This window comes from Cyprinodon variegatus, unplaced genomic scaffold (genome assembly GCF_000732505.1).
Source record: "Cyprinodon variegatus isolate N-32 unplaced genomic scaffold, C_variegatus-1.0 Scaffold555, whole genome shotgun sequence".
Classification (NCBI taxonomy): domain Eukaryota; kingdom Metazoa; phylum Chordata; class Actinopteri; order Cyprinodontiformes; family Cyprinodontidae; genus Cyprinodon; species Cyprinodon variegatus.
This window is the reverse complement of record NW_015151008.1, coordinates 459872-477645: the sequence shown is the minus strand read 5'-3', so window position 1 is coordinate 477645 and position 17774 is coordinate 459872. Positions and strand designations below refer to the sequence as shown.

At 41.9% G+C, this 17774-nt stretch overlaps 1 protein-coding gene across 1 annotated transcript in view; it reads left to right on the top strand.

Annotated features, from left to right (window-relative positions):
* Positions 1 to 17774, top strand: part of tspear (thrombospondin-type laminin G domain and EAR repeats) — a 26788-nt gene that overhangs the window by 6696 nt on the left and 2318 nt on the right. The window contains exons 3-13 of the mRNA XM_015391686.1: positions 2491 to 2555; positions 2622 to 2783; positions 2861 to 3093; positions 4230 to 4320; positions 4396 to 4549; positions 8775 to 8906; positions 9114 to 9231; positions 9303 to 9417; positions 10945 to 11125; positions 15023 to 15081; positions 15202 to 15378. Coding sequence (XP_015247172.1) covers positions 2491 to 2555; positions 2622 to 2783; positions 2861 to 3093; positions 4230 to 4320; positions 4396 to 4549; positions 8775 to 8906; positions 9114 to 9231; positions 9303 to 9417; positions 10945 to 11125; positions 15023 to 15081; positions 15202 to 15378 — 1487 coding nt within the window. The remainder of the gene's footprint in view (positions 1 to 2490; positions 2556 to 2621; positions 2784 to 2860; positions 3094 to 4229; positions 4321 to 4395; positions 4550 to 8774; positions 8907 to 9113; positions 9232 to 9302; positions 9418 to 10944; positions 11126 to 15022; positions 15082 to 15201; positions 15379 to 17774) is intronic.

Below are 17774 nucleotides of genomic sequence, written 5' to 3'. Positions count from 1 at the left end.
CTGTCTCTCTGTCAGAATCAGGAGTAAATCCGGAGAACTGAAAAAGTTCTTTCCTTTTCTCTGTCCTTTCGTGATTCTGCCTTCCTCTCAGTACATAGAACCAGGCATGCATGGTATAAACTCTGCAGTGGTTTATCTTGGTGAAGTTTATCTGTTTGACGGTGATGAGAGGAAGCTGAAACGCCGAACTCTGGTTCTGTTTTTAGATCCTGCAGCTTTGAACAGAACAACCATCTGCATCTGAGCCGATAAAAACAAATCTGATGATACGGACGTGTTTATCAGCCTGTGTTGGAGGAAACAGATCTGGATCTGCTTCCTCCAGCTGCTGGTTTCTCTTCACCTCCTTGAAAATCAGCTTTCAGGGATCTGAACCGAGCGGCAGCAGATAATCGGTCCACATCTGATCAGGGTTTATTTTTAGCTCCAACTGTTTCCAAAATCACCAAAACAACCTGAAAACCAGGAAGCTGCTTCCTCCCAGGGTTTGGTTATGGGAAGGTTCTAGAACGGCTCCTGATTCTGCTGAGTGAAGCGGTACCTTCCTCTGCTCATCTGAATGTTTTCAGTCTGTTACTCAGAGACTTCTCAGCTGCTTACAAAAGCATTTCTCAATTAAATCGTTCAAATTTGATTTTTTTCTTATAAATTGCTTCGTTGTTACACCTTTTACAATAGCAACCATTTAAAATGCCCCTTCCCAGTCTAACGCGAGCAGAACGGCAACTTCCAACTCCCAGTGAAATCCCCTCCACCCCCCAGCCACTGCAGTGACCCCTTCTTGCATATTTTTTTTTCTCTGACTCCACCTTTTACTGAACTGCAGGGTCTGAACAGGAGATGAAGCTTCTCTTTAGATCTTAAGGTCAACAAATTATGAAAGAATCTTTTAGTACAAATTTTGATGTTTAAAAAGAAATTGTAGGGAACCAGCCAAGGACCCATCAAGGAAAGTGGGGAAATGTTGAATGGCCACTACTGTACCATATTTGGCTGATTTAGTGAGTTGAGACCTCACCAATCAGCCTCTGATGTTATTTCTAATGTTTTTTTAATTTATTTCAAAGAGCCTAAGATCAGTCAGCTTTGATGAATAACATCTGCGATCAGGAAGCTTTAATATGTTTCACAAATTCTTCATTTGATTTAGGTCTGCACTTTGATTAGGCCGTTATAATGGTAAAAAATGCTTTGAGCTAAACCAATCTATTGTAGCTCTGGTTTAAGTTTAGGGTTGTTCTTTTGGTGAGAAGGCCTTTACGTTTCCTTTAGGTACCGTCCCTGTTGAATAAAGCATCCCTACAGCATGATTCTGGCTCTGTTTCCACATACGGATGGTGAGCTCAGGAAGTTTGTTTTCCGTCAGAAAACATTTGGTGTATTTCAAAAGTGAAATAAACTCATTGACCAGAACATTTTCTTTCAAATTAAATCAAGACCTTTTATGACTTCCTTTAAAAAATAACCTTATTCGGAATTTGATTTGGGAAAATTCAAAGAGGGAAGATTGAGCCAGTAAAAAGCAGAAGACGAGTCCGACTACTAGAGCAGGGCTAAAGAAAGGCTAAGCTTTTAAAGCAACAAGTTATCCTAGGCCTCGGCAGTAAGAATGAAAACATTATGAATGGGAAAACCTCAATAAAACATCTGCATTTGGAACCTGGTAGTCAAGACTTAAAGGTATAGTGGAGGATGTTCTTTTTCCGGGTGAAAATAAGTGGTCCTCCTAATTGTCAATCATTCTGGTGATTTTCCCACTTTCCTTGATGGTTCCTTGGCTGGTCCCCTACAATTCCTTTTTAAGCATAAATCTTTATACTAAAATATTCTTTCTGTCATGATTGGTGGATATTAAGAAAGAGAAGCATCATCTCCTGGTCAGGCCCTGTAATTCAGTGAGATTCAGATCGAGTCAGATTAAAAAAATATGCACACCCAGGAGAAGGCCATTGGCTGGAGGGGATTTTGCTGGGAGTTGCAGGGAAGTGGGCAGCCATTCGGCTGGCTTTGACTGGAGGGGCCATTTTGAAGGACTGCTACTGTAAGGCCTTCCTACGGGCTTGTCCCCATTTTCACTTAACGGTAGAGAGTCTGACATAGTGGAAACATTGCAAATCTTCCATTGGAAAGTAAGCTTGTATGAATTATGCAAACAGCAACTTTTAAACAGAGTGTGCAGAAGGAGAAATAGGTTTGTGCACGCTCTCTATCATGAGCAGGTACAGGTTTGGGCATTTATTTTAAGTGAAGAGGGCGGGTCTTTTCAAATACTGCGAAAATCCTCCACTATACCTTTAAGTATGGCTGGAACATCATCCTGAGATTATTACAGCAACAAAATCCTGAACTGACAACATGTTATAGGTTTACAACAGGTTTTAAAATCTCTTTCTTCCATCCTTTAGCTTGTTTCTTCATCATTCAGTCATCTGGCTGTAGTTCACCTGTAGAAATGTCTTGTCTCAGCTGAACATCCTGTTTTCTCCTCAGACCTGCTTCCCATTGACCTGCTCTCCAGAGCGTTACCCCGCCCAGGACCAGCCGCAGCCACTCAGGTAGGAAACAGGAAGATCAGCTGATATGAGCTAAAACACTCAGTTGATCAATATTCTATCCAACAGGTGCAGATGGTTCAGTCCAGAGGATCTAGAGGTATCAGACTGACCGGCTCGGTACCAACAGCTCTAAGTTTTACATCCTCACACATCTTCACCAACTGTAACTATTTTCCTTCTGAGTTCTCATTGGTTGCCACTGTAAAGATACCAAGACTGAGACAGAAGGTAGATATTTTAGGAGCTGATCTAGTTTAAATATGTTGTGTCCAATTCAGGGCTGTCTAACCTGCTTTGTTCCTTAGACCAATCAGTACATCATCTCTGTGGTGAAGGAGGAATCTGCGTCATTGTTGCTTGGGCTGCGTGTCTCTGAGAACCATCTTCATCTTCTGACCGCTGCCCCCGGTGCCGGAGGGAGAAGACGGATAAGTTTTAAAAATGTGGGATTAGACGACAACAGATGGCACACGCTGGTTCTGGCTGTGAGCGGTCATTACGCCATGCTAACCGTTGACTGTGGCCTACCTGTGGAACTGTGAGTCTTTGGGTGGTTTGAACTGATTGAGGATGGTTAAAACCAATTTAGACTGGTGTAGATTAGTCTAAACTGGTTTAGACTAGTCAATTGTTCAACCTGTAGACTAATGCCAACATGTCTAAACTTGTTATTAACAGTTTCAAAGCTGTTTAACTAGTAGATAACTAGATCAGATATTGTTAAACCAGTTCACTGCGACTCAAGCACATTTTTACAACTGGCTTAGGAGAGTTCAGACCGGTGTTCTATCACACCAGCATACCCATAGTCAAAACCCATTTATCCCTTTTGTTTTGTACAAAAAATACACTATAAACTACCTCAATAGGCGTTTTTCCCTTAAGTCATGTACAAAAAGACAATTTAATTACTTATTTGTTGGTGTTTTGAAGCGTATGGTGGCATTACATTGTTCTTTTGCGACATGATTAAAGGGTTACACGCACATCGAGGTAGTTTAAAGTCTATTTTCGTAGAAAACTGAAGGGCTAACTGCAAATCTGATGTCTTGCGCATGCTTATTGACTATAGGTATGACCTATATGATCTGAACCGTTGTTCTGATCTGACAGAACAATGGTTCTACTACATTCTGGTCCCACCATTGCAGCTGCCTTCCTACCGGTAAAGGCTACATAAAACTTGTTGTGTCTACCTATTTGTTTTAAATTGGTTTTGATTGGTTCATTCTGCTTCATTTGGCCCATTCTAGTGGAGTTTTTTCTTTATTTCAGTCTGCCCTGATAGCTAATGCAGCAGGTTTAGTCCTTCCTTTGACACTAGTTCTTATCAGGTTCAATTTGATCCTGTTCAGTTTAACTGAGATCTTCTCTATCTACAACGAGCAAAATTCAGTTCCTAGATAATTTTGGAGTCAATCCAGTTGAACACAATTAGCCATGATATGTTTTATTCTGGTTCTGTTTTTTTTTAAGATCCATTTATTGGATTATTATTCAAATTGACCAAGTTCTAGCTGAGATTAGATCTTATTGGTTCTTATTGGCTGGTATTGCTAAGTGAAATATTAGAACATTCATAAAAGATTTTCTCCAAAAAAACTTAACCAATTTGAGTGAACTGGTCATTGGTGTTCTTCTATTAGCCTCCTTAACTGGTTTCCTGTCTCTCAGTAAACAGGTCCAGTCCTTCCCCAGTACTCTGAACACTCAAGGGTCCAAGTTCTTCATCGGCAGCAGGGGGCACTGGAGGGGTCGCTTCTCTGTAAGTCTACCATCAGGATCAGAACCTGGTCCAGAGGCTTTTCCTGAGGAATCATTGGTCTTTTTTACCTTATAGGGTCTGCTTCGTCAGCTGGTTCTTCTTCCAGGCTCAGACGCCAGGCCCAGACTTTGTCCAAACTCTGAACCCAGTCTGGCAGAGCTGTTGGTCCCTCAGGTTCTCAAGTCCGCCCTCCTTCAGCCGGACCAACAGGGTTCAGTTTATCCATATGGTGAGAAGTAAAACTAGCTGTTAATATACGTAGATCAACAAGGCTCCTCACTAACTTCCTTTGGGAGAATACAAACCCGCTGACACCATGTTTCATTCTGTCCCCTTCATGAAGCTATATAAAAAGCAGATATCACTGCCTACAATGAAGTTTATTGAATTCAAGTGCCAAACTGTAACCCAAGCAGTTCCTATTCTTTGTTTCACTCTAATCCACACCCCTGGGAACATGCTGCTGCTATGTTAAAGGACTTAAGCCTGGTTTATGCCCTGGAACGTCTGGTCGTCTGGGTGTGTGTCACAGTTAACGCAGATATACCCCCCCCCCCCATCCGCAGACACTCTTGTGAACCTCCCAAAATTGTAGGTGACCGCAGACAGTGCCACAGATAGTGTCGCAGGGAGGAGAGAAAGGAGGCCTCTGATTGGTCAAGTCTACATCGACTCTACGCTATGCATATTTCCTGTTTGGTACCTAATGGAAGAAACTCCACAACATCTGGCACACCTTGGACACTATCCTAGACACCGTGCAGGACCCTAGTTTGTAGCTCTGTGCGACGGTCTGTTGGTTTGAACCCAAAGCCAAAACAAGCAGAGCCACGGCCAGACTTTGGGGAACGCTCACGAGTGAACTGTGTGTCGTCAGGCGTTGGATGAGGGGTTTTAGACGACGAACAACTCGTCAGACCGACACACAGAAACCCACAATCCTAGCTAGTTCCTGATTGTCTCTCTGGCGTTGTGGCGTGGAATAACATGGTGCAGACCACGCCTCATAATTGGGCATAAATCAAAACTATCTGCATCATACCAGCGACAAGCTAACTGTGACACACTGCTGCAGGCGTGTAACCAGCCCTTTACTGTTATCTTAACCCAAAATAATGGCACAGGCATGAAAAGTTAGCCTCAAGTTAGCGGTTATCTGAAATCCAAACTGTACCCACCACTGGCCCATGCATTGCTCTCCTTCGCATTTGAAACTTTAATAAACAACATTTTGTTATTATTATTTATTATATGATATCGTTAAAACAGGTTTACAACTGTGAGGAATGGTCCGTCTGTTCCAGTACAGATTCTCTCACCTCAGCATGCTGGATGCCTGAAACTGAAAGGAAAATTGACCCCTGGCTTCATTTCTGATTTATTCTGCTAATAACTGAAACTATCGGGATTTCATTGGGATTTGATTTGCAGAAAAACTGTTGAAAATAATACAGCAATAGTAACATCTTCTGTCCAATCCAACCAAGTGCTTTAAACTCCACACTCTTCCCAGTTTACATCTTCTATTCCTGTTAGAGCGAGAGAAACAAAATACACGTTAAAGTCGTCACACGACCTAATGTTCAGGAAATAAAAGTTCTTTTTATTTGGTTCCACTAGAAAAAAAAAATATTTATAAATGCTAGAATACACAACAAGAAAGGAGATTGTGAGAACAGTATTAATTGTTAAACTTTCTAGTTTTTCTGTAGGTTCCGGTTGCTGGGGGGGGCTGAGGTCTCCTTTCTCTGCCTTCTGAGCTGAATGTTTCTATATTTTCACTGTCTGCCTGTAGAGTGTTTGCAATGTAAACCTGGAGCTGTGATGGTAGCAGTGATTCAGTAACCTGAGCTCCAGACTGACTGACAGCATGAAGAAGTGTTTGTTTATACGCATCAGGCTCCTGTATCACTGTATCACATCTATGGGGATCACTAACTCTGGACCCGTAGTTCTGCTCGGTACCGGCTGATTCTTCTGGTAGAACTGGATGGCTTTATGGGCTCCTTGTTGTGGTCATACTTTTGGTTCAGGGCAGGTTTGGGGCAGATGTTTTGTTTTTAAAGGCTGGAGGCTGTGAGCTGGAGCTGCAGGTTTGTCCCTACTGTTTGATGTGTGTTTCCATGGCAACAGAGTGAGGTCAGACAGGTGAGGACTTGTACAGGTGTCGCACTCTGGACGTCTGCTGAGCAGTCTCACTTTTTCCTTTCTGTCTTTCACGCTTTTAGATCTCAGCTCTGTTGTGTCTCGGTTGATGACTTTCCTTGATTGATTGGTCAATAATGTTGCATCTAATCTCAGACATTTTCCACTTTTCTCTCTCTTATTTTTATGGGGTTTCTTTCAGGTTAATTATCACAGAAATAATAAAGTTCTGCTGATTGAAGTTCAGCGCTGATCCTGTCAGGCTCTTTATGACTCACGGTTTATAAAAAGCCCTCTGAGGTGCGTTTGATTTATGTACCTGCCTGCAGCTGAGCGAGCCCTGCAAAGTGCGGTCGCCTTAACTTGACCTCAGATTTCTAAAGAAAACGTCACCAAAGATCATGTTGCTATGATCCATGAAAGAGTTTAATCCACCCAGAGCTTTACAATCCAAAACACGCCCGGTCCCACAAAAACCTCAACCCACAGGGAGTTGGAACGTTGGGGAAGAAATTTTCTTATTGTATAACCTGCAGCATGAAGTCAGAATATTGCAGGTTCTGTCCCAGGTTGCACATTCCTTTTTCTCTGGCTTGAAAACATTCTGGGATGATGTTGGGATGTGAAACATTAAAGGTATAGTGGAGGATTTTTACAAATTGTTTAAAAGACGCGCCCTCTTCACTTTAAAAAAGCAAATGCACATGCACAACCCTGTACCCGCTCACGCGTGTGAGTTGCTGTTTGCATAGAAGCTCATAGAAGCTTACTTTCCAAAAGAAGATTTGCAATTTTTCCACTATGCCAGACTCACCACCGCTAAGTGAAAATGGGGACGAGCACGTAGGACGGCCTTACACGAGGACCACTTATTTAGATGATCCACCCGGAAAAAGAACATCCTCCGCTATTCCTTTAAGGACAAATTGTGACAAAATTATGTTAAAATGAAAACTATTTGGGAAGCCGAGGTCTTCAGATGGATCGCATGTAAGAAAATGTCCCCAATGTAAAAGCACAGGTGATTTGCACAATTCAAATTTTAAAGGTGCAGAATAAAATCAAGACATTCAAAAAATGTTGAGGAATTTTATGTAGCAAACCTCAGAAGATTTGGCTTTGATCTCTGATAAATTTGATGAAAAAACTCATCCAACAACATCTGGAAACTGTTTTCTATAAAATACAAATATATTTAAAAACTCATGGAGGCAGCTATGCACAATTACCTGGTTTCACTCTATAGGTTTTAAAATGTCCACCAGATGATTCTGAACATCTTAAAGTCATTTTTAATGTGGCGCTAGTTAATATTTCATGGGGTGGATGTAAAAGAAAAGATAGGAGGTGACATTTTTAAAGCTGCAGGCAGCATCAGTAGAGCAGCTGACTGTATGCTGGCTATAGCAGGCAGCTTAACTAATGATCCTGCCTGAATTTGCTTTTAATACAAGAGTTACTCTGTGAAGAGCAGAGTGGAAAAACTGATATAATTCTGCATAATAAGTTTTAATGAGAACCAATGTTAACTTTGATAAATGATTATTCCAGTTAGTTTAGTTTTTATATCTAATCTATAGCATGTCAGTCATTTTATATAATTGTAATCAAAGCTGCATTATTTCAGCAGCATACCTCTTTTTTTATGTGTTTTAAATAAAATGGAGATAATTTAATTGAAATGTCATTTTTTTATTATTTGAAAAGTGCAAATACTGTAAAACTGTGGTAGAAGACCCACAGTACTGAAGAGGATTGGTGCCACTGGGGGAAAACTTTTTTAAAAAATTTTATTTCAGTTTAGTGATTGTCAGAATTCAGTCAGAATTCTGACTGAATTCTGACTGAATTCTGACAATAAAAAAGTCAGAATTCTTAGATTAAAGTGAGAATTTTGAGAAAAAAGTCAGAATTCTGACTTTTTCCCATACTAAACTGAAATAAAATTTAAAAATCAGTTAACTTTTTTTTTTCCAGTGGCCCTAATCCTCTTCCGTACCACAGTGAGCATAGATAGTGGTGAGATAGATCACTGCTCCTAATCGTTGTAGAAATGAATGTCCATCCGGTTGTCAGGTCTTCGCTCTCTGATTCGTTGTCTCGTGGTTTGGGAGAGCTGACGAATTTAGAAACCAAAAATGAGACAGCATGAATTAATTTTTAGCCATTTGAAGGAAAAAAGGAAATCTGCAAACTGTGAAAATTGATCTTTCACTAAACCTGTGGAGTGTTTTTAAAGTTAGAGATTTATATTTCTTAGGTAAACTTCTCAATTAGAAGCGCTCCTTTTCTTTTTGTGATTGTCTCAGAGGCGGAGGCCAGAGTGACAGCAGGAGAACGTCCTCCATGTTCAGGACCAGAGAAAGGTCAGCTTTGGTTCAACGTTCAGAAGAAAGGTCTGTTCATCTGTGACGGGACGACGTGGACGACGCTGCTTCAGAGTGAGTCTGAACAGTTCACAGAACGTCAGAGTGATGGAGCTGGTTCTGATATGAGATCTGACGTAAACCCATCCTGTTACCAGAGTAAAGGAATCATTATACTCATCATGTAGTATTTATTTCCTCCAAAAATGTGTTTTAGAGATTATATTGACATCCCTGACTCTTAAATCTTCTTGTAATACAGTAAAATGGTCTCTTCTGCAGATAAGGAGCGTCTGGACTATGTGGAGGACTACCAAGACCTGTACACCCGCTCAGAAACCTTAGATGTGGAGGTCTTCTCCATCCCGTCTGAAGGCCTCTTCATGGCTGCAGCCAACAAGTAACAGACCTCATCCCGATCAGAAGCCCTTAAGGTGTTTGTTTTCATGCTAACAGACTTCTCTCTCACAGGGCCTCCCGACCCGGTTCCGGTATTTACAGATGGCAAAATGGGTCGTTCCAGCTGTACCAGAACATCAGCACCCAGGAAGCCAGAGCTTGGAAACATTTCAAAATCGATGGAAAGGTGAGAGCAACTTACACAGCAGGTCTGTGAAGATCCTCAGTTATCTAGGTAATGGTCAAGCTGGAAAAAGTTCAGTCTAGGCAACTGGAGTGACGTTTCTCCTCTCATGCAAGAGGTTTCTTCCACTTGCATGAGAGGAGAAACTTCTTCTAGAAAACTTCATGTCCAGTTGCCTAAACTTAACTTTTCAAGCTTAGACAGCAGGTAGTGTTTTTAACCACCTGCTGCATAAAGAGTGGGGAGTCTGTGGAGGTTCTGGACCTGAAAGGTGAGAAGATAAACCAACTAGTGATCTGTAGTTAAGGACAATGCCTCTGCTAGTCCTACAGAGAATTTGATGCTGTCGTTTGGTGACGTCTGTTCATGTGAGCTGGAAAGGTGTGCTCAGGTACGGCCTCCTGTGTTCTCTTTGTGCCGGTGTGTTTGCTCTAAGTGGGACACAGGTGTTAACACAAAGCTCTGCAGGTATTCACAGCAGCTGTGTACCAGCAGACCAGGATGGAAAGGAAGATCGCTTCATAGCGGAGGGATCTTAAGTGTTTCAAAGAACCAAAGACCCGTGTTTGTCCTGGAGTTCTAGCTCCATCCGCCTCCATAGTCGGGTCACATCCATTAGTTTTAAGGTGATATCTGTTCCACTTCGGTTTGAGGAATCAGATTTTAGATGTTATAATCTGATGGTTTTAGTCTATCCTTAACTGTTGACATGTTGACTGAACTAAAGAAATCCTCAAAGCACTTATTCCAGCCTTGATATTTTCCTGGTCCGAGTTTAGAGGCCCAAACCTTCCCAAACCAAGCAGATCCTGAGCAGTGGAATCATTTATTGGAACTTCAAAGTCGCTCATATCCTCTGTCCAGTCCTCTGAAAATTGAATATTTGCTTCTAAAACCATATAGGAAAAAAGAGAAGCTGAATTTGAGAAACTGAAAGCTCAGAACATTTCCAGGCTGCAATTGTTGATGCAATGTCACACAGAGATGAAGGACCAAGTCTGTGAATCCTCAAAGTGGAGAGTATCTTAGAGCTGCCAGAAATCCAACATTCCTCTTAAACAGGTTTACTCCAATGGGTTGGGATAGAAATTCAGAAGGATGGTCAAATGTCAGCCTAATGGTGATTGGTGTGGTTTTCATCCCGGTCTTTTACCATTGGAGCAGAGTTACACCACTGTGGAGGTAATATTGCGACTAATGGACTCACTGAATGTTGGCCAGTCGGTTGGTCTTCAAAAAGAGTTTGGGCCAAAGTCTAAACCAGTTGGTGTTCCAGGAGAGAAGGCTGAACTATAAGTTCAGACCAGAGTCAAACGGTAACAGTTTTAACAACCGCAAAGTTTGGAGGGAACGGGGTTGAAGATTCAACCACAGGAGTTAATGAAGAACAGAAGATTCTAGATGAGACTTGAGTCCAATATGATCTCCTTTTAATGTATAAGAATAGTGTTAATGAAGATAACAATTCAGAGATACATTGACCCACCGTAAATCTGTGATGATGAAGCAGATGATGCTACAATCCCTCAGATTTTCCTGGTGGTGGCGGACAGCAGGAAGGCAGAGCCTGAGATGTCAGTCATCTATCGATGGAATCGGCGACGGAAGCGTTTCCTTCTCTACCAGACTCTGGAAACTCACGCTGCTCAGGACTGGGAGGCCTTTCAGATCCACAACAGTAGCTTCCTGGTGGTGGCCAATCACAGGCGAGGTAAGCTGGAAGGGAAAACGATCCAAATGGGGAAACACAGGGTAAAAAGCTAAAAGGAACAAAAACACCAGCTAAAGTTTAAAGAAAACAACTAAATAACATTAGAAGGTCTGGAGGGATGTGGGTTTTTAGCAAGACTGGAAATTAATATTTTCCTTGTAGATGCCTTTAGATGTATTTCCACCCACCGGTTCCAGCCCAACAAGTTCTGCCCTGATACTGACATGGTTCTAGTACAGATACAGATACGGTTACAGATATGTATACTCCTGAGGAGAAGATGGTCTTGGAGCTAAAAATAATGAAACTATAGCCTCCTTTACACCACCCTTTTGAAAATGTGCCGAGATCGGTCCAAGCATGGTAACCGAGATAACCATTGAGTGTAAATGGAATGCAGAACTGAACCAGACCGCGCCAGACACAACCGAACCGCGCTAAACTGGTACTAGTTCATCAGTAGGCACGGTTCAGTTCTGGCTAAGTTCTCAGATAACGAAGAGTTCATGAGCAGACCATGTCATCTCCTAAAGGGCTGGTTATACCGTGTGTCGCAGTGAGCTGGTCGCAGATATTTTTGATTTATGCCCAATATTGAAGCGTGACCTGTGCTATGATATTCCACGCCACAATGCAAGAGGAACAATTACAAACTAGCTGTGGGTCTAGATACGGCCGGGCGGGGAGGAAGTGGGGGAAAGTTTGTGTGACAATGAGGGCGAAAAAGAGCGAGGATCCAGTGTTCTTGCGCACCTTGATCTTCTAAGTGGTCCATCTTCATGAGTAGTTTTCCACAATAACCGTCATACAAATAAAACAAGCCTATAAGCTGCCAAACAGGAAATATGCATAGAGTACAGCGGATGTAGATTGACCAATCAGTGGCCTGCTGCCCACTGTCTGCTGTCACCTATAATTTGGGAGAGGTTCAGCAGAGTGTTTGGAATCACAGCGACACACACCCAGACGACGTGGTTTCTGAGTATAAATCAGCCTTTAGAAAGGTAAGGGGCTTTTTAGGCTAACAAAAGAACCCAAACGACTCCCATTCCAAAGGGGTGGACCCGTTCGTCAGGTTCAATTTGAATGTTATATTTGCGTTCAATGTGACACACGCACACAACCTGGTTTGAGTATAAATCAGTCTTAACAGTCAGCCTCCGTAATCATGAAATTTTAGACATTCAGAAGAATACTAGCTTTCCTACTGTGCCACAGGATTTCCAGTGATGATTCTGCTTAGCAGTGTGATGAACCTCAACGTCTGTCGTTGTTTCCTGCGTCTTTAAGTCCTGATTAGACTATCGTTTGTCGTATCCATTTCCCAAAAGTCAACTGTCAAAGGTTGCCTTCTTCTCCTAATTCTCAGCAAACTTCCTGAATGTTACGGGCGCCACCATGTTGATTTGCTTGTTTACCTCTAGAGAGCAATAGTACCATAGATCGTCACTAGAAGGCGAGGAACCGTGCTGGCGTGGTTTATAAAGGGTCGTAAGGAACCAAACTCGGCACGGATCGGTTTTCAGACGGTAGTGGAAATAGGGCTTATAATTCACTCTTCTTACACAAGGATTGTGATTCCTCCGATAGTTGTCACCCTCTTGTAGCAATCAGTCTGCTATTGAAGGATTGCAGATGGACTGTTTCCCAGCTCCAACTTTGATGCTGGTACAAAAGTACCAACAGAAAATCAGTTAATCAGTTTGGATTTGAGATTTAAAATCTCCACCAAATAGCTTTGCCTATTAGTCTAAAGTAAACACAAACCATCCGCACAAAAACTAAGCTTTAGGTGATGAGTGTAGAGTAGGTCCATAGATGTTTGTAGGACACACATTAAAACCAAACATATCAGTGAACATCCCCCCCCAGCTGACTCTAACTTATAAAACAAATTTTATTTCTTCCTCAGAGCATTTTTCTGAAATCTGTTATGTTCTAAAGCCTTCTGTAATCAGACGTGTTTAATAACAAGCTGCAGTGCGGTCAGGTTCATCTGCTGAACTGTTGCAGGATCTGAGATGCTGATCGTTCTGTGGTGAGTTTTAAAACCAGACTATCTGATGTTAGGAAAGTTGTGGCTTTTAAGCTGATAAAACACTTTAAAGTTCAGAGAGCGCTGCTATCTCCCGGCCTGTGGATGCGCAGCCACTTCAAACACACCTCCACCTGCACGCTCGGATGTTTCCTGTGGACATAAAAACAAACTCGCTGAGAAGAGATTATTTATGATCTGAGAGGAAAGAGAGCAGGGATCACATCACACAACTGTAGAAGACCGTCTGAGACTGATCCGCTCTCAGTCTGCGGTACATCATCAAGCTTTAGTGTAATCAAACCCCATAAACAGTCCCAGTATGACCAGTTTAGCTCTCCCTCATCATTGGGAGGTAGTGGTCATAGGATGTTGGAAGTGTTCTCTGAAGGTGCAGAGAACTGACAGTAGGATGGCATTTAAGGTTCCTAGAATTTAGCTGCACTACAGGAAGATCCATCTGGCTGATTGAACCAGCTGCTGCAGGCCCAGATGCTCCTCTATAGACAGTATGGGAGCCTTTTAATGGTTTCTGGGAGCTATGGGGAGCCAGAGGAGGCTCTTCCGTCGATGTGTGGAGATGGGATGATAAGTTGTCACAGCTGAAAGATAAATCTTACCGTCTTTTTTTAAGCATCTGATCCATGTGGGTTTTTAAGAGACAAGATTAAAACAACAGATCGGACCAACAGATTTAATCATCGTTACTGCAGAGTATCATCTGCATATAGGTGATAAAAAGCTACATGATCTGATATCCAGACCAAACCATAAAACTGCAAAGATAAGGTGGCCGAGCTTCCAGCTGAGTGGAACTCCCTATCAGAGATGATGATTCAAGTTTGAGGCTCTGACAAGAGTCCACCTTAAGTCCCCAAATGAAATACTTGAAAACTGACTTAAAATTGTCTATTAAAGATTTGAGATTTCACCTTCACCCCTAGTCTGAGAATCAAGCACAGTAGCAGCCGTTCAAAATGGCCGTTCCCAGTCAAAAGCCAGCAGAAAGGCAGCAAAATCCCCTCCAACTTCCAGCCACTGGCCTTCTCCTGGGCGGCCATATTTTTTTTACTCTGACTCCACCCTTTCGCTGAATTACAGGGTCTGACCAGGAGATGATGCTTCTCTTTAGATCTTAATGTCCACAAATCATGACAGAATATTTTAGTACAAAGATTGTTGTTTAAAAAGGAATCGTAGGGAACCAATCAAGGAAAGTGGAGAAATTTTAAATGGCTACTACTGTATGATCAGTTTTTATCATATGTAATGAAGAGTGAAAGCATTTATGTGAGCTAGAGGCTGCAGCTGCTGTGCAGGTTTGCCTGAGGAAGGAGTATGAACCAGCAAAAATGGTGGAATCTGTATATTCTGCTTCATAACTTTATTAAAAATGGTATATTCCTGTTAGTTTTAACGTCACAATAATGACAACATGAATGTTTCACAGTGAAATAGTTTAAAAATATATCTTCATTTAATTTACCTATTAAATGTTCTCATTCTTATTGTTTTTATTTATTTACTTACCTCACTTTGCATCATTCATTATGTTGTAAATGTTTTCTTTTGATTTGAACATCAGGATGAAGAACATCGGGACAAAGATATTGATGAAGAAAATCTTTTTCCAATATTATTTAAAGTTCTCCAAACTATTTCTGCATTTAAACTTAAAATTTCTGGATATTAATTAACTTTGTGTTTATGGGGAGAAGTTTAGAGAGCAGGTTGAGAAGCTGGTCTAAAGTACTGATGGCAGGGGGGGTTCATGATATGCACCATTACCAGCTACTACTAAAAACCAACTTCCAAATGTTTGTCCTCATGTCTAATGATGATCTGTCCCTGTCTGTCCTCAGCCAGAGACTCCAACCATAACATCCAGAGTGTCATCTACAGGTGGAACCCGGACACAAAGGTAACCATCCCTGTCCTCATCAGAAGATGTCCAGCCTGTCCTCAGCTTCATGTCTGTTAACCTGATTATGTCCATGTTCCCCCTGTTTAAGTCTCCCTCCTTTTTTTTATCCTGGTTCAGCTGTTTGAGGTGAACCAGACTCTGACTACGTTCGGCGCTTACGATTGGGAGTTCTTCACCATCGGGCCGTATCATTTTCTGGTGGTGGCGAACACGTTCAATGGTCAGACCACCACCATCAGCTCCACCATCTACGTCTGGGTGGACGGATGTTTCCGGAGCTTCCAGAACATCACGGTCAGTGTTGGGATGCAGCTTTGGATCAGGGCTGGTTTGGGAATGACAACCACTCCAATTTTGCTTTACTTTAGCACCCTCTAGTGGTAAACTTCAGACATAGACTGGGTTAAATCTAATGAGCTTTTTGTGCCACTGATGATGTGCTCACGCACAAACACAACAACTATTGGACCCTTGGAGAAATGTTTCATAGCGGGGGCCATATGGGGCCACTAAAAACCTTTGGGTGGCACACTGATACTAAAAGCCATAATTTCAGGGTTGGAATCTACTATGTGGTAAACCTGCCTGTAGATAAGACTTTAGTAAACACCTACTCATATCTTGGTGTATTGTGTGATTTTTAATGTTACGTCGCTGGCTGTACATAATGTGATGAAATACTAAACTGATGCTTTATGCTGGTGAAGATTCTCATCCAGGTCATAGTCATTCCGTAATAGTTCCCCTTCACAATCGGAGACAGGTTTCAGATATTACAGGCTAACAATGGAACCAAACGACCCGCTCATCCGTTTCAATTTGCATGTTTGCAAGCAATACAAGGCCTTGTCTATATAAAGCCTCAAACTCAATGCGAATCCAGACATTTTGAATTGAGAAAGCTTCCTGGATGGGAAGCGAAACGTCTTCAAACCTTGGAAACCAAGTCCAGTGGATTGTTTTTTAAACTTTTATGGAATAAACTGATGCTACTAAAATTTACACTGGCCAGTGGGGTGGCCTGTGGTGCCACTGCCCTCAGTTATAGCGAACCATGTTGCATCACACACAGATTGGTTCTGATTGGAGCAGGTGTATCCTCATCCCTGAGTTTACACCATCAGGTCAAATCCTCTTTCTCAACTCAGTGGATGACCAGTACCTTTAAGACAAACTGGGGGCTCCAGAATCTGATTCAAACTCATTTAAACATTTATTCTGGCCAATCCAGTCACAGTTGTTACCTGGAAAATCTAAAGTTTAGGTCTGAACTCCCTATAAAAACAGATTAAGAAAAAACATCCGGTGCTATTATAGAATTAATCTAGTACCTTTGCATCTATGCTCTGATATGGGTGTAACAAAGATGTGTTCTGGGTCACCTTGAAGAACCACCTGCTGGTCTAATGAGACTCCACACCTGCAGCTGCTGCTTGTTTTTCATCAGTCAGTCTATAATAAACCTCCTCAAACTGCAGTAAAACCTTAAATGTGACGACAGATGTCAGAACATGAAACAGAAACATAAAATCAGCAGCAGATTTATAGAAATATGTTTCATTCTGCCTGCTGCTGCTGCTGATGATAAAAAGGACAGTTCAGGAAACCAGCAGTGAGTAATTAATGAGAGGGGGTGAGGGATTTTCCAGCTGAAGACTACAGAAAGTTTATGGCATTCTTTAAAACCACAGAAACACATTAAATCCTCCTGCTGTGTAATCCAATCTCTAACAGCGACACAGATCACCACATAAAAAGAACATCAACATCTCAATGTGTTGCTTATATTTTGAAACAAATCTATAAAGTTTAGGTTTCCTTTCTATCAATTGAAAACTCCACTCTGGCGCCCTCTATGCGTTACAGGAATAATTGCATATTTTAAAAAGTCAAACAGTAAAAGTTTTGGAAACATGAAAAAAATATTTGGAAATAATCTTCAAAAAATGCTCTAACCAATTTTCAATAAAACAATGTTTTTATTTAATTCAGTTCAGTTTATTTCTATAGCCCCAATTCACAACACATGTCATCTCAAGGCACTGTCATAATTTTCTTAAGAGATCTGACCCACATGCAGTAAACCACTCAGAGAACCAGGGTAAAAGTTTAAACAGGTTTATTGATAAGGTCAGCGGGGGTTGGATTCATGTGCTGGTGAACCGGAACTGGAAGAGGGAAGGGAAGTATCAGCGGTTAGTTCAGGATCCGTGGGAACTTTAAGCAATGGCTGGAGAGACATAGAAAACGGGAATCACTTTAGTGGAGAAGATCTTTTCTCCCAGAATCCAGTTAGTGTGGGTTTATCCAGAGGTAGAGACTCGTTGGAGGGCGGACAGGTTTAAACTTGGTTGGATTCTGAGAAGCTATTGAGCGGACTGTCACTTGGAAATCCAGGAGGCCTTGAATGGAACTTGTGGAGGTTAATCCCCTGCTCAGTGTGTGACTCAAACAATCCTTCCAGGGGAGAAGGGCAAACATCCAGCTTGCAAGAAAGCCACTCTGGCGTCGAGGTAGTGACAGTCCACCGCTCAAATAGTCCTCACTATTGAGCCAACCAGCCGCAGGTGTGTGGGAGGATCAATGAGAACAGGGCGCCACCTGGTGGTGGAGGGAGAGCACAGGACAAAAACACAACCCACACAAACTGGGTTCCTAACAGGCACTTTACAGTTCACCAGATCATCCAG